This window comes from Bos indicus, chromosome 2, assembly GCF_029378745.1.
Source record: "Bos indicus isolate NIAB-ARS_2022 breed Sahiwal x Tharparkar chromosome 2, NIAB-ARS_B.indTharparkar_mat_pri_1.0, whole genome shotgun sequence".
Taxonomy (NCBI): Eukaryota; Metazoa; Chordata; class Mammalia; order Artiodactyla; family Bovidae; genus Bos; species Bos indicus.
Genome location: NC_091761.1, coordinates 71,697,078 through 71,710,368, shown reverse-complemented (window position 1 = coordinate 71,710,368; position 13,291 = coordinate 71,697,078). Strand labels below are relative to the sequence as shown.

At 40.3% G+C, this 13,291-nt stretch overlaps 1 protein-coding gene and 1 non-coding gene across 5 annotated transcripts in view; one reads left to right on the top strand and one right to left on the bottom strand.

The window, feature by feature from the left end:
• Positions 1 to 12,907, bottom strand: part of EPB41L5 (erythrocyte membrane protein band 4.1 like 5) — a 169,233-nt gene extending 156,326 nt beyond the window's left edge. For 2 of the 4 annotated variants that reach the window (XM_019973958.2, XM_019973967.2), the window contains exons 1-2: positions 12,742 to 12,907; positions 6,899 to 7,085 (exon numbers count right to left, since the gene is read on the bottom strand). In XM_019973958.2, coding sequence (XP_019829517.1) covers positions 6,899 to 7,078 — 180 coding nt within the window. In that variant the 5' untranslated portion in view covers positions 7,079 to 7,085; positions 12,742 to 12,907. The remainder of the gene's footprint in view (positions 1 to 6,898; positions 7,086 to 12,741) is intronic. The other 2 variants (XM_019973976.2, XM_070768966.1) reach the window with 2 other exon arrangements.
• Positions 1,977 to 2,049, top strand: TRNAG-CCC (transfer RNA glycine (anticodon CCC)). The gene has a single exon. It is a non-coding gene; the product is annotated as a tRNA-Gly (tRNA).
• Positions 12,908 to 13,291: the final 384 nt, after the last annotated feature.

Sequence of the window (13,291 nt, the reverse complement as noted above, 5' to 3'; positions counted from 1 at the left end):
CACCTCACTCAGACCCAGCGCTCACTTCACATCCTCTTTTTGATGAAGACTAAGAGCATCAAGATAGCATCTTCCCATCAGTCTCCTAGAACACTCCTCCTATTATTTCCACCTGTGTATATAAATCCACATAAACAAACCCAGATCTCCCCGTGCAGCCATACTCTACCTGCTGTGTTCTGTCTTCCTTTTACTGTGTTGTTTTCCTGTCTTCCTTTTACTCCCAAATCTCGTTTTTCCCCATTCTCCAACCCCTCATTTTCCCTTCATGCATTTCCTCACACACAAACAATATTTATTTATTAAGCACCCAATAGGTACAAAGGACTATAAAACATCCAAAAAATAAAACAGTCCCCAATAATTCCTTTAAGCCTTCTAAACATGGCTTCTAAACACATCCCACTGAAGCTCTTTTCCCCACTTCACCCCTTATTTCCAGGACAGCCCGACTACCCTTTCATGATCTTCCACACAAATCAACATTACCCTCTACACCAGAGTTTGAATTATATTTTGCTCATTTCTAATCTTCATTCTCCTCCTCCCATATACACATACAACACATTTCTTCCACTGCAAACTCACAGCCACAATTAGTCTGCAGCCCCATTATCTTATGTCTTTATTACTGTACAGGGGCTTCTCTGGTGGCTCAGACAGTAAAGAATCTGCCTGCAATGCAGGAGACCCGGGTTCAATCCCTGGGTCTGGAAGATCCCCTGGAGAAGGGAATAGCTATCCACTCCAGTATTCTTGCCTGGAGAATTCCATGGACAGAGGAGTCAGGCAGGCTATAGGCTATGGGGTTGCAAAGAGTCAGACACGACTGAGTGACTAACACTTTAGTCTCTTGCTTCTCTTCCCTGTAATAAATCAACCATATCACTTCTAAATCAAAGCTATGTATCATCTTTATCATGTTCCTTAACTATTGAAAAACCTTAAGTGGAATAAAACATAAGTATACAAAAAAAAAAATCTATGCGTTCTTTTTCTTAAACAGCTTTGAGATATAAATCACATATCAGATCATTTATGACAAAACTGTATATTGTCAACTCGCTTATTTGACTTACATGCAGAGTGCATCATGCAAAATGCTGTGGTGGATGAATCACAAGCTGGAAGCAAGATTGCCAGGAGAAATATCAACAACCTCAGATATGCAGATGATACCATCCTAATGGCATAAAGTGAATACGAACTAAAGAGCCTCTTGATGAATGTGAAAGAGAAGAGTGAAAAAGCTGGCTTAAAACTCAACATCCAAAAAACTAAGATCATGGCATCTGGTTCCATCACTTCATGGCAAACAGGAGAGGAAAAAGTGGAAGCAGTGAGACTTATTTTCTTGGGCTCCAAAATCACTGAGGATGGTGACCACAGCCATGAAATTCAAAGACTCTTGCTCCTTAGAAGACAAGCTATGATAAACCTAGACAGTGTATTAAAAAGCAGAGATATTACTTTGCTGACAAAGGTCCGTATAGTCAAAGCTATGGATTTTTCTAAGTAGGCATGTACGGATGTAAGAGCTGGACCATAAAAAAGGCTGCGTGCTGCAGAATTGATGCTTTCAAACTATGGTGCTGGAGAAGATTCTTCAGAGTCCCTTGGACAGCAAGGTGATCAAACCAGTCAATCCTAAAGGAAATCAACCCTGAATATATTCATTGGAAGGACTGATGCTGAAACTGAAGTTCCAATACTTTGGCCACCTAATGTGAAGAGCCAACTCACTGGAAAAGATCCTGATGCTGATAAAGACTGAGGGAAGGCGGAGAAGGGGGCAACAGAAGATGAGATGTGTGGATGGCATCACTGACTCAATGGAATGAGTTTGAGCAAACTCTGGGAGATAGTGAAGGACAGGGAAGCCTGGAATGCTGCAATCCATGGGGTCACAAAAAGTCAGACACGACTTAGCAACTGAACAACATCATTTACCCATTAAAACTATACAATTCAGGACTTCCCTGGTGGTCCAGTGGCTAAGACGCTGTGCTCCCAATGCAGGAGGCCCAGGTTCAATACCTGGTCAGGGAACTAGATCCCATACGCTGTATTAAGACCTGGCATAGCCTAACAAATATTTTTTTAAGTATACAATTCAAAGACACAGTCAAACTAATTTTAGAAAATCTTCCTAAATTCCATATATATGCGTTAGAATACTGTATTTATGTTTTTCCTTCTGGCTTACTTCACTCTGTATAATAGGCTCCAGTTTCATCCACCTCATTAGAATTGATTCAAATGTATTCTTTTTAATGGCTGAGTAATATGGTAACAATAACCCTGTGTACGAGACAGCAAAAGAGACACTGATGTATAGAACAGTCTTATGGACTCTGTGGGAGAGGGAGAGGGTGGGAAGATTTGGGAGAATGACATTGTAACATGTAAAATATCATGTAAGAAACGAGTTGCCAGTCCAGGTTCGATGCACGATACTGGATGCTTGGGGCTAGTGCACTGGGACGACCCAGAGGGATGGTATGGGGAGGGTGGAGGGAGGAGGGTTCAGGATGGGGAACACATGTATACCTGTGGTGGATTCATTTTGATATTTGGCAAAACTAATACAATTATGTAAAGTTTAAAAATAAAAAAAAATTAAAAAAAAATAGCTCAAAAAAAAAAAAAAAAAAAGAAAATCTTCATCACCTCAAAAAGAAACCTCATAACCTTCAGCTATGGGCCTAACTACCCTTTTCACCATTCTCTCACCCTTCTACCCCAGGAAACCTCTAATGTAATTTTTCCCCCTTTTGGATTTCTCTATTCTGGACTTTTACATGAATGGAATCACACAGTGTGTGATCTTTTGTCACTGGCTTCTTTCACCCAGCATAGTGATTTCAAAGTTCACCTATGTAGCACGTACCATGTAGAAGCTATCAGTCCTATTTCCTTGGTGGTCCAGCAGTATTCTATTTACAGATGTAACATATTTTGTTAGTCCACTGGTCTGCTGACAGGTAGCTGGTTGTCTCTACCTTTTGGTTATCCAGAATAATGCTGCTATGGATATCTGTGTACAAGTTTTTATGTAAACATGTTTTCAAGTCTCTTGGGCATATGCCTAGAAATGAAATTGCTGAATCACATGGTAACTACGTTTAGTCATTTGAGAAACTGCCAGAGTGTTTTTCAGAGCAGCTGGACCACGTTAACATTCCTATTGAAACATACAAGAGGGTTCAGATTTCTCTACTTCCCCAACACTTGGTATTATCTGACATTTTTATTCTAGCGTTCCTAGTTGGTATGAAATAGTATGGTTTTTATTTGCATTTCTCTGACAACTAATGTCGAGCATTTCATGTGCTTGTTGTTCATTTGCATATATTCTATTTGGAGGAAGGTCTACTCAGATCCTTTGGCCATTTTTAAATTGGGTTGTCTTTTTTATTATTGAGTTCTAACAACTCTCCACATATTCCAGCTACTTATTAGATATATAATTTTCAAATACTTCCTCTCATTATCTAACAGTCTTTTCACTCTCTTGATGGTGTCCTTTAAGGCACAAAGGTTATAATTCTGATAAAGTTCAATTTATTTACTCTTATTGTTCATGTTTTTGGTGTCATTATCCAAGAAACTAGTATGAAATCCAAGGTCATGAAGATTTATTCCTATATTTCCCCCTAAGACTTTTATAGTCTTGTGTTTAGGACTTTGACCCATTCTGAGTTAATTTTTGTATATGTAGGAGTTAAGGGTCCATCTTCATTCTTTTGTGTGTGTTACTCACATACAAAAGGCTGTTGAAAAGACTTTCCTTTTTCCCTGCACTGAATGGCTCTGGTAGCCTATCAAAATTCAACTGACCATAGATGTGTGGGTTTATATCTGGATTGTCTATTGTGTTCCATTGCTCCTTGCAACAGCAAACCACACCATCTAGATTACTACTGCTTTATAGTAAATCTTGAAATTGGGACATATAAGTCTTACTACTTTGTTCTTTTTCAATATTGTTTTGGCTATTCCAGTCCCCTGCAATTGCACATGAATTTTAAAATCAGCTTGTCTATCTCCACAAATAAATCAGCTGATATTCCTTTGGAGATTATATTGAATCTGTAAAGTTTTGGGGGTACTGCCATCTTAATAATGTTAAGTCTTAGTTAACATTAGTGAACAATTAGTGAACACGGGGTGTTTTTCATTTATTTTAAGATATAATGGTCTATATAATTTAAAGACTTCAGCATCTGTACCAGTAGATATATAAAAATTATTATGTAATGGTTAATCAAATATTTCCTATTAATTTAAAACTCAGGAAAAGCAGAGTTTTACAAGACAAGCTGTTTACTAACCAATTCTAAGCTCATAAATCAAAGGACATACTGTGGCATTTTCAAAGAGAAAGTTTAAAAGTCAGGGATAATTAGGAATTTCTACCTGATGCCTTCATCATTTACTAAAAGGCATTAATTCCTTCAAAAAGAAAAGTAGAAGCTATTTAAATCCCTCCTCCAATTCTGAGAGGAAAGGAGAACTGAAGAAAGAAAATGACCATTACTACCAGTATATATTAATTTGAAGAGTATAGATCACTGACTCAATGGACATGGGTTTGGGTGGACTCTGGGAGTTGGTGATGGAAACGGAGGCCTGGCATGCTGCGGTTCATGGGATCGCAAAGAGTCGGACATGACTGAGCGACTGAATTGAATTGAAAATTGAATAGACCTAGATTTCTGTACTTAATTACAGGTAATCCCTTATCGATTGCCTGGGCAATTATCTGAGTTCCATGCTGACAGATCACGATCAATACTGATGCTAACCCCAATGGGAAATAAGCATGTGCTTCATTCAATTTCCAAAATTAATGGTTGAAAAGCTAAATTAAGAAAAAGATAAAGACTCTTCTTCCCAGAAATCACTATTCCTCTAGCCTTTTTCTTCAGGAAAGCAGTTTAGCTGCGGCAAGGGGGAGGGAGAATATGTCCACTTTATATCCACACAAGCATCTAGAGTTTACTAACTCTAGGGTTTCACCTGCACTGCAGAGCTGAAAAGGCAACTATTCTACTTCCACAAAGAGTCAAATCTAAAACTCTTGGCTCTTTCACTACAATTGTCTGCATGAGAGAGGCTGGCTAACATTTCGGGCCTTAATCAAGCATCACAGGCCCTTACTGAGCACGCCAAGCAAAGGAAACCATTCCATACCAGTCACTAGCCGCTTATTCCACCACTTTAAAACCTAGTGCTGTTTTCTCCTCCACAATACTCTGCCTTTTTAAAAAACTCCTTTCCAAATTCTACTTTCCTAGTATCTTTTTCTCCATCAGCAAACTTGAGACTTACTTCAAACACTGGGTAATAGACTTCTTTCCACTCTCTTATATAGTAATCTCAAGTTTTATGCCACATACCTAAGAATATTTTAACAGACTAGGACATAAAATTCTTAGGATACTTGTCAAATAAATGAATATGCAAACTATCCTCACAAAGTATCACATATTGAAATACTGGACAATACTGCCAATGCAGGGGACATAAAAGACGTGGGTTCAATCTCTGGGTCGGGAAGATCCCCTGGAGTAGGAAATGGCAACCCACTCCAGTATTCTTGCCTGGAAAACTCCAGACAAGTGAAGCCTGGTGGGCTACAGTTCATGGGGCTGCAAAGTCAGGAGATGACTGAGTGACTGAGCCATGTATAAATATAATAAATACTCATAAACATGACTTCAAAACATTTCAAGATATCCTGTGTCTTAAGAGTAATTTTATCATATGTCATATTTTTAAAACGTAAAAGATATATACTAGTACATTCTAAATTATTCAATTAATCAGAATATTCATTAAAACAAGTCATCCAATTCCTTAACCTCTCACTCTGTGAGTTGAAGGTCTTCCAGAACTTATTGGACTATATATTATAGCAGCACCCAAGCCATCACCTCATACAAAGGATTTTTTAAAAATTGCATTCTGGGTGAAGGAGTGTGTACTAAAAAGAATCTATGGGGAGGGAAGATACTAGAACATTCAATGACACCTCAAATCACACATTTTACAGCTTAGTTATGTAAACCTTTTTATACAGGACAAAGGCATGAGAAAAAGATTTGGTATTAGCAAACAGCTCAGAAAGAAACTCTACTTCTCCCCAAACCATACAGCTACCTCTCCTCCCTCAGAAAAAGACCTGCTAGGAATAAGTGAAGTCCTTTCAAATACACTGGATTGTTTCACACTGAGTTATGATTACTCATAACTGCAAAAAAAAAAAAAAAAAACCCCAAATCTGAATATAATTACAACATCCAATCTTGAAATAAAGATTACTGTGTATGGAAAAAACATCCTGCAAACTACTTTAGGAAGAAAGAGATGGGCCGTCAGAGCTGAGGGATATCAACAAAGTCCTTTTCCTTACTTCATTCCATTAAAATTTCTACAAGCACACCCAAGGGTGGAGAAAGTACTAAGGAAAGGAAAGGAATGGAAAGTGTTTTGAAAATTACAAAAAAGTTCAGAGAACGATGAGTCTTAAGGGACCCCTGTAAGTATCATTATTCTTCCCAAACAGTCTCACTGCTTTAATAAAACTGCTCAACCAGGACTGTGAGAACTCCCCAGAAAGCACACTGCATAACGCCATCCCAAAAAACACACAAACACACACAGAGGACTCAGTCAGCCACTGCCCTGACATCTGAAAGTTCCGGTTAGCTGCCACTAATTCCAGCGAAGCATTTACTATCCCTCCCGGTATCTCAGGCCACCTGATCCAGGCACCTGTGCACCTCGGCGCCTGATCGCACCAGCTGGTATGAACTTGGCCCCCGGGAAGGTACCAGCTCAGAAGAAGCAAGTGACCTCAGGACGAACACACAAGGCAGCCCGCCCTCTGTACCGGCAAGTCCACGCTGACGTCGGTCCCATCCAGAAGGGACACCCGGCAGGTGATCACGGCCCGCGCGTCCCCAGCCGCAGGGATGTGCGTGGCCGCGCGCTGGGCCTCACGGAGCCGGTCCTTCTCGGCCTGTTTGCGCATCGAGCGGCGCCCGAGCGTCCTGCGGAAGAAGCTCAACATCTTGTCACTGCGGAACCAAGAGAAAAAAGGGGTCAGTGTTCTCCTGCAGTCTGCTCTCAGACAGATGGCGTAGTTTAGTAAAGTTCTGTGGCCATTAGAGATATGTTATTAAAAAAAACACCTGGTCAAGTAAATTTGAAAAAAATTAAAACTGGCGACTTTAAAGACCTGAACAAAAAATAGAGCTCACGGCACTGAGCTCACAGCAATTTTAAGCTTTCTGGACTATGTTGTAAGGAGCTAATCTGCCAAGAGAGGGGTAAACATTTATTAAGTTCATCGGGTCTTTCGGGTCAATAAATTATGTGTACAACAGTCATATACCTTTACAAACACTAGGATACGATGCCATACACTAAGGTGCCCTTTGATAGTAACAACAATCCTAAGAAGTTTCATTCCTTCTCTCCCCATTTATAGTACTAACACAAAAATGATCACCTATTTTAGCTAAAATACAAATATAATTCAAATGAAAGTTTTTATCACATATTCTACTATTACTTACAGACTTTAAGCTGCTACATAATATAAACAATTGTTTACAATGTCAAATTAATGCTACTTTATCTCCATTAAGAACATTAAAGTTAATCAAAATTAAGAGGTTAAATACAGCACATATAAAATGAAAACATCATAAAAACTACCTTGCTAATCTACAGTTTAACTTCCAAAACTAAGAAGAGTTTGAGAAAAATAAGTACATGTAACTAAGCCAAGAAATAAATAACAGAGAAAACAAGTTGTGCAGAGAGGGAAATAATCACAGTGCACTTTATGACTCAGCTAATAATTATGTCATAATATATTAACATTAATACTGATCTAACCGTAAGTATAAAGTAACGATAACTCAGAGGAGGTGGCTAATACAGGTAAGGGTAAACACAGAGTTAATCCTCATCTTGCCTGGTAGGAATTCAATAGGTAGGTCATGAAACTACGTGAAACTAAAAATCAAGAAGCAGCAATGAGCTTATTATTTAAAATATGAAAGTGGTTGCCTTAAGGAGGAAGAAAAATTCAGGAAAATGCTCTTTTTTGGAAGAAGACTTCGTATCAGATGACTCTTACCACTAGATAAACTTGATAAAAATAAAAGCTAATTTAAAAATAAATGCTATTACATGAAAACATAAGTATCTATAAAGATTACTATACACACATTACAAGTAAGGATGTAAGTGAAAGTCATTCAGTCATGTCCGACTCTGCCTCCCCATGAACCTCATGACATTCTACAGGCCAGAATGCTGGAGTGGGTAGCCGTCCCCTTCTTCAGAGGATCTTTCCAACCCAGGGATCGAACCCAGGTCTCCTGCATTGCAGGTGGATTCTTTACCAGCCCAGCCACCTTCCAGCGTAATTAGGTGAACTGGCAAAGCCACCATACTTGTCATTTGTACATTCATCTGTTTATACCTTAAAGAAATAGCTAAAATTTCGGATAGTGTTTCAGTTTACATCCTCCGCAGGCTTCTTTTCCCGTGGACAATGCTCCCTTTGGACCTTGCTAGCCAGTCTTATTTCAGCTGCCTACAAAAGGCTATACTTGTCACCCTAAGGCTTCTAACCCCCTTATGTCAGAGGATCCCTACCTGTTCCTTTTAACTTAACTCTACCTGTATCTCCCCTGAGCAACATTCTCTGACATCTAAAGAGTTAGTCAGTCCCAAAACACTTTCACTGAACCCCGAAAATATTTTTGTCTAACTAATCACATTTTAATTATTCATTTACATGCCTGTCCCCTTTACTATAAGCTCCTGAAGGATACAATTCCTACTTTGAATAGTTAGCCACTTAGTACATTTCATCATCAAATCAACAAATGTTTACTTTGGAGATTGGAGTAAACAATCTCCATTGGTACTCAGAAAAACTCCCTAAAAATATTGTCTTATTTTGATAAGCACACTAAAAGTCACAGAAATTAAACCATTGACCAGGTCCATTATTTAGTAGTGAAGACAGGGGCTCAAACTCTGATTTTCTGACTCCAAATTTTGGTCTTTTATGCAAAACTCACATTGCAGAAATAAGAAAGAAATTATCAAACACCACAGCTAAAAAGATGCTGAGTAAAAATACAATCATAAAACATACATGATGAATTTGTTTTTTAAAACTTAATTCAGCATATTCAAGAAATAAACAGCAAGCGGATTAAAAAAAAGAGAGATACAAAGGAAACTACAGATTCAGAGATAATCACAAAGTGTGGACTTATATTAGATTCTTCTTAAGTTATAAGATGTTGTCAATGAGAGAAGCTAGGTGAAAGATACATGGGAATTCTGTACTACTGTAACTTTGACATAAGTCTAAAATTATCTCAAACTAAAATATTTTTTCAATCATACATTTACTATTATATATATAAAACTTATAAGAAGTCTTGCATAACCAGCTGATATTTTAAACTAAATGCATTTGTAAACATGATAAAAATAAAAGCTGAAATATTAAATTAAAAACATTTTAAAAACAATTCAGTAGCTATAAATTGAGAATTACAACCTCAGTTTACAAGTATGAATACTCCTATGTAATTAGATAATCTTGCAAAACCATGACAGTTGTCATCTGAACTTTCTAAGGACACAAATTATACACATACACATCTGAACACCAAGTGGATTGTTTATGATACTCAAGGAAGTACTGCCAATTTTCTTTTGGATAAAATAGTGGCATTAAAAATACATTTTTTAAGAATAATCTTACTCTTTTAAAAATACATACTGAAACATTTATAGAAGAAATGATATGATTTCTAGGACTCACATCAAAATAATACAAGGAAGGGAGTTAAGTGGGAAGAGATGAGACAAACTGACCAGATTACTGGCCATCAACTGTTGAAGCTGATGGGTACACAGAAACTAATAATATTCTTCTGACTACTTCTGTATATGTTGAATTTTTCCATAATAAAAAAAGCTTTTTTAAGGGAACAAATGCTCAAAATGCACTACAACTTTGTGATTCCTAGGAAGTAAATGAATTATAAGACCAGTTTTATTTCACCTCATCCTACATCTTAAAAATAAGATTCATTATACAAGTAGAGTTAACTTGCTAAGGAAAAATACAACTTCTTTCTTATTTAATATCTATGTATTTTGAAACTCAATGCCACAAACAAGTTTTTTAATTAAAAAAATATGAAAACAAATTTCAGATGCGCTAGAGAAGTAAAAGAAGTACTAGGAAAAAACAAACATATTAGGGTGATGGGCTGTTAAATTGTTTTCTGCAAAAAAAATTTTTGAAGGATTAACATGCAGTTTAATAAAGAACTATCACACATAGTTAAGATAAACAACCCAGAAGAGAGAAAATGGACACGATATGAAGAAACAAGCTCTAAAAGAAGACATGCAATAAAGAAATACTCTTACAAAGATGTGCAACCTCAGCAGTAACCGAGGAAATCCAAATTAAAAATGTAAGACACTGTCTGTCATTTAAAAGACTCTAGATATCCAGTATTGAAAAGGATATGTGAAAAACAATGACGTTCACACACACCCTTTCACACAGCAATTCTATTTCTGGTAGGATATCCTAAAAAGAAATGTCCCATATGCGCTTCAAGCCACAGAAACAAGAATTTTCAGGGCATAATTAAGAAAATGTTAAATGCCTCTACCAACACGCAAATAGTTAAATAACGGTTCATCCAATGGCATACAACACAGCTGTTTTTATAAAATACAGCTGACACAGACACTTTATATATATACACACACACAAAACAAAGCATTAGGACACACTTAAATGAGGCTATCTCTAGAAAGGGTCGTGTGGAGTATTTAACTTTTCTGTAATAAGAATATATTAATATGTTAGAAGTTTATTTTTTTAATTTATTGTTTTTAAAAGCTTTGCCACATTCACTTTTCCCCACCCCGCCCCCACTCCCAGCACCCTTCACCAAGCCACAGCAGTGGATTTAAGCAATCACCAATCAGATTCCTCTTAACAATCTTTAACTGCCTTGCTCCCGGCTCCAGCTCCTCCTCCGCCCCGACCCTTCCGGCGCCCACTCCTCTCAGCTCGCTCCGCTCTAGTAACTCTTCCACTCAGCCCAAGCGTCTTTCAACTGGGGCCCTTTTTTCCGCCTAAGCTGCTCCAGCTTTCTGGAATGCCCCTTCCCCTTCAACTCCCCCCCGCTGCCCAACCCCCCCACCCCCACCCTAACCCCCGCCTCCCACTTCACATGGCCATCTTCAGATTTCTGGCTGAAATATCTTTTCCTCAGAAAATCATTCCCTGCTTTCTAAATCAGGGTCTCCTTTTAGTACCCCTAGCGTGCTCTTTGTAACCCTTAAGATACCAACTTGTATTTTACTGGGTATTTGCCCCACCAAGACGCAAGGAGAGACCTCGTCTGACTCGTTCCCCACGGTGACCCAGTAGGCACTGCAATATGCGTATCAGGCGCTCAATAAGGAGCTTGCCTGAAATGACACAATGGAATTTTTGGATGGTAGGTGTATATATACACACACACACACATATTTTTTAAAATAGTATTGAATCTCTTACGCCTGACTTTTCAGCTATGAACTAGGAAGAGTTTAAGTGGGAAACTGCAAACCGAAGTCATCCATTTACCACCTAAATTAACTTTTTCATACATACCTAAAATTCAAAAGTTTGTCGTGACATGTATACACTCTCCTGCGACTGGTGGACGCAACGTTTGATAAACAATTGCTACCCCCACCCCAAGGAAATACTACTTGCATCAAGTTAAGAATACCCTACTGCTGCTAAGTCGCTTCAGTCGTGTCCGACTCTGTGCGACCCCAGAGACGGCAGCCCACCAGGCTCCTCTGGCCCTGGGATTCTCCAGGCAAGAATACTGGAGTGGGTTGCCATTTCCTTCTCCATAAGAACACCCTGGGTCGTTCTAAAACCCTGTCTCCAGTGCTTGCTTTCTGACAAAGCTATAAGCCAACCTACAGCGAACACCATCAGGATATTAACACCCTTCATCCTAGTCATCCCAAAACAGAAAGTATCTGCAAGGGACTAATTCAACAATTAATCACACATATGGTTTCCTAGTGAACTTTACCTAAAGAAGAAAACCTGCAAACTAGCTTATGTACAAACAATCCACTGTGTCAGATTCAGCAACCTGTTACAGGACAGAAATGGAATGAAAGGAAACTTTTCCCTAACTCTGAAAAACACACTTGATATGAAAACGTAGCCAAAAGGTGTAAAAGACTCGGCTATTGCTGGTCAGACAGCAGAACCACAAAGGCTGGTACTAATGAAGCCGACCCCAGGAGCCACGCATTTGGCCCGGCCGCGGGGCGCAGGGGAAAGCGGGTCCCGGAGCCCTCACACCCCTACCCCCGATCCCGGACACCTGCTGGTCTGCCTCCAGTGCGCGTCAGCCCAGCGCGCTCGCTACCAGTCCTCGGTACGTCCCGGAGCGGCCACGTCCGCCCGCAGGTGGACGCCCGTCCGGCCTCCCTCCTTCCCTCCGCGCCGGCCCCTCGGCCGCCGCCCGCCCGCCCCTCGCGGGACATGTTCGGCTGCCGACCTCGAAGCGCCGGGCGGCCTGAGGGTCCCCGGCGAGGCCGCAGACCCGGTGCAGGCGAGGAGGGCGTGAGGAGCCAGGCGGGTGGCGCGCTTACCTGGCGGCGACCACTCGAAGCCACTCGAGGGGAGAGGGCCTCGCGAGGAGGCGAGGGGGCGGCTCCGGGGAAACGCTGAGAAATGGCGGCCAGAGGCGAGCCCACCGCACTAATCCCGGCGGACCCCAGCCGCAACCGCCCCTCCCTTAAAGCCCCTAAGCTCCGCCCCAGAGGCGGGGCACGCCATTCTTAAATGGGCAATGACACCGCCCCGGAAATGGCAGGGCGGGGCGATGCTCGGGTTAAAGCGGCGATGCCGACCTGGTTCGAGAGCTGACCGCAGGTTTAAAGGGGCGCTGCCAAAGTCGGGTCTCCTGAGGGTCCGGCTCGCTGCACCCCCACGTTAGTCCTGTCACAGAGGCGGCTTACCCTGCAGACGGAATCCGGCGTCAGGTACCGCTAGGACATGCTGTCAGCCCTTCAACAAATTAAATTTCAGTCAGCAAATATTTACTTGCCGGGCTGTATTCTGGAGACGAGAAGAACAGTAAGGTAGCGGCAGGAAACAGGATATTTCTGCTTAACAGGGAACGTTGCATCCTTTCTGTGT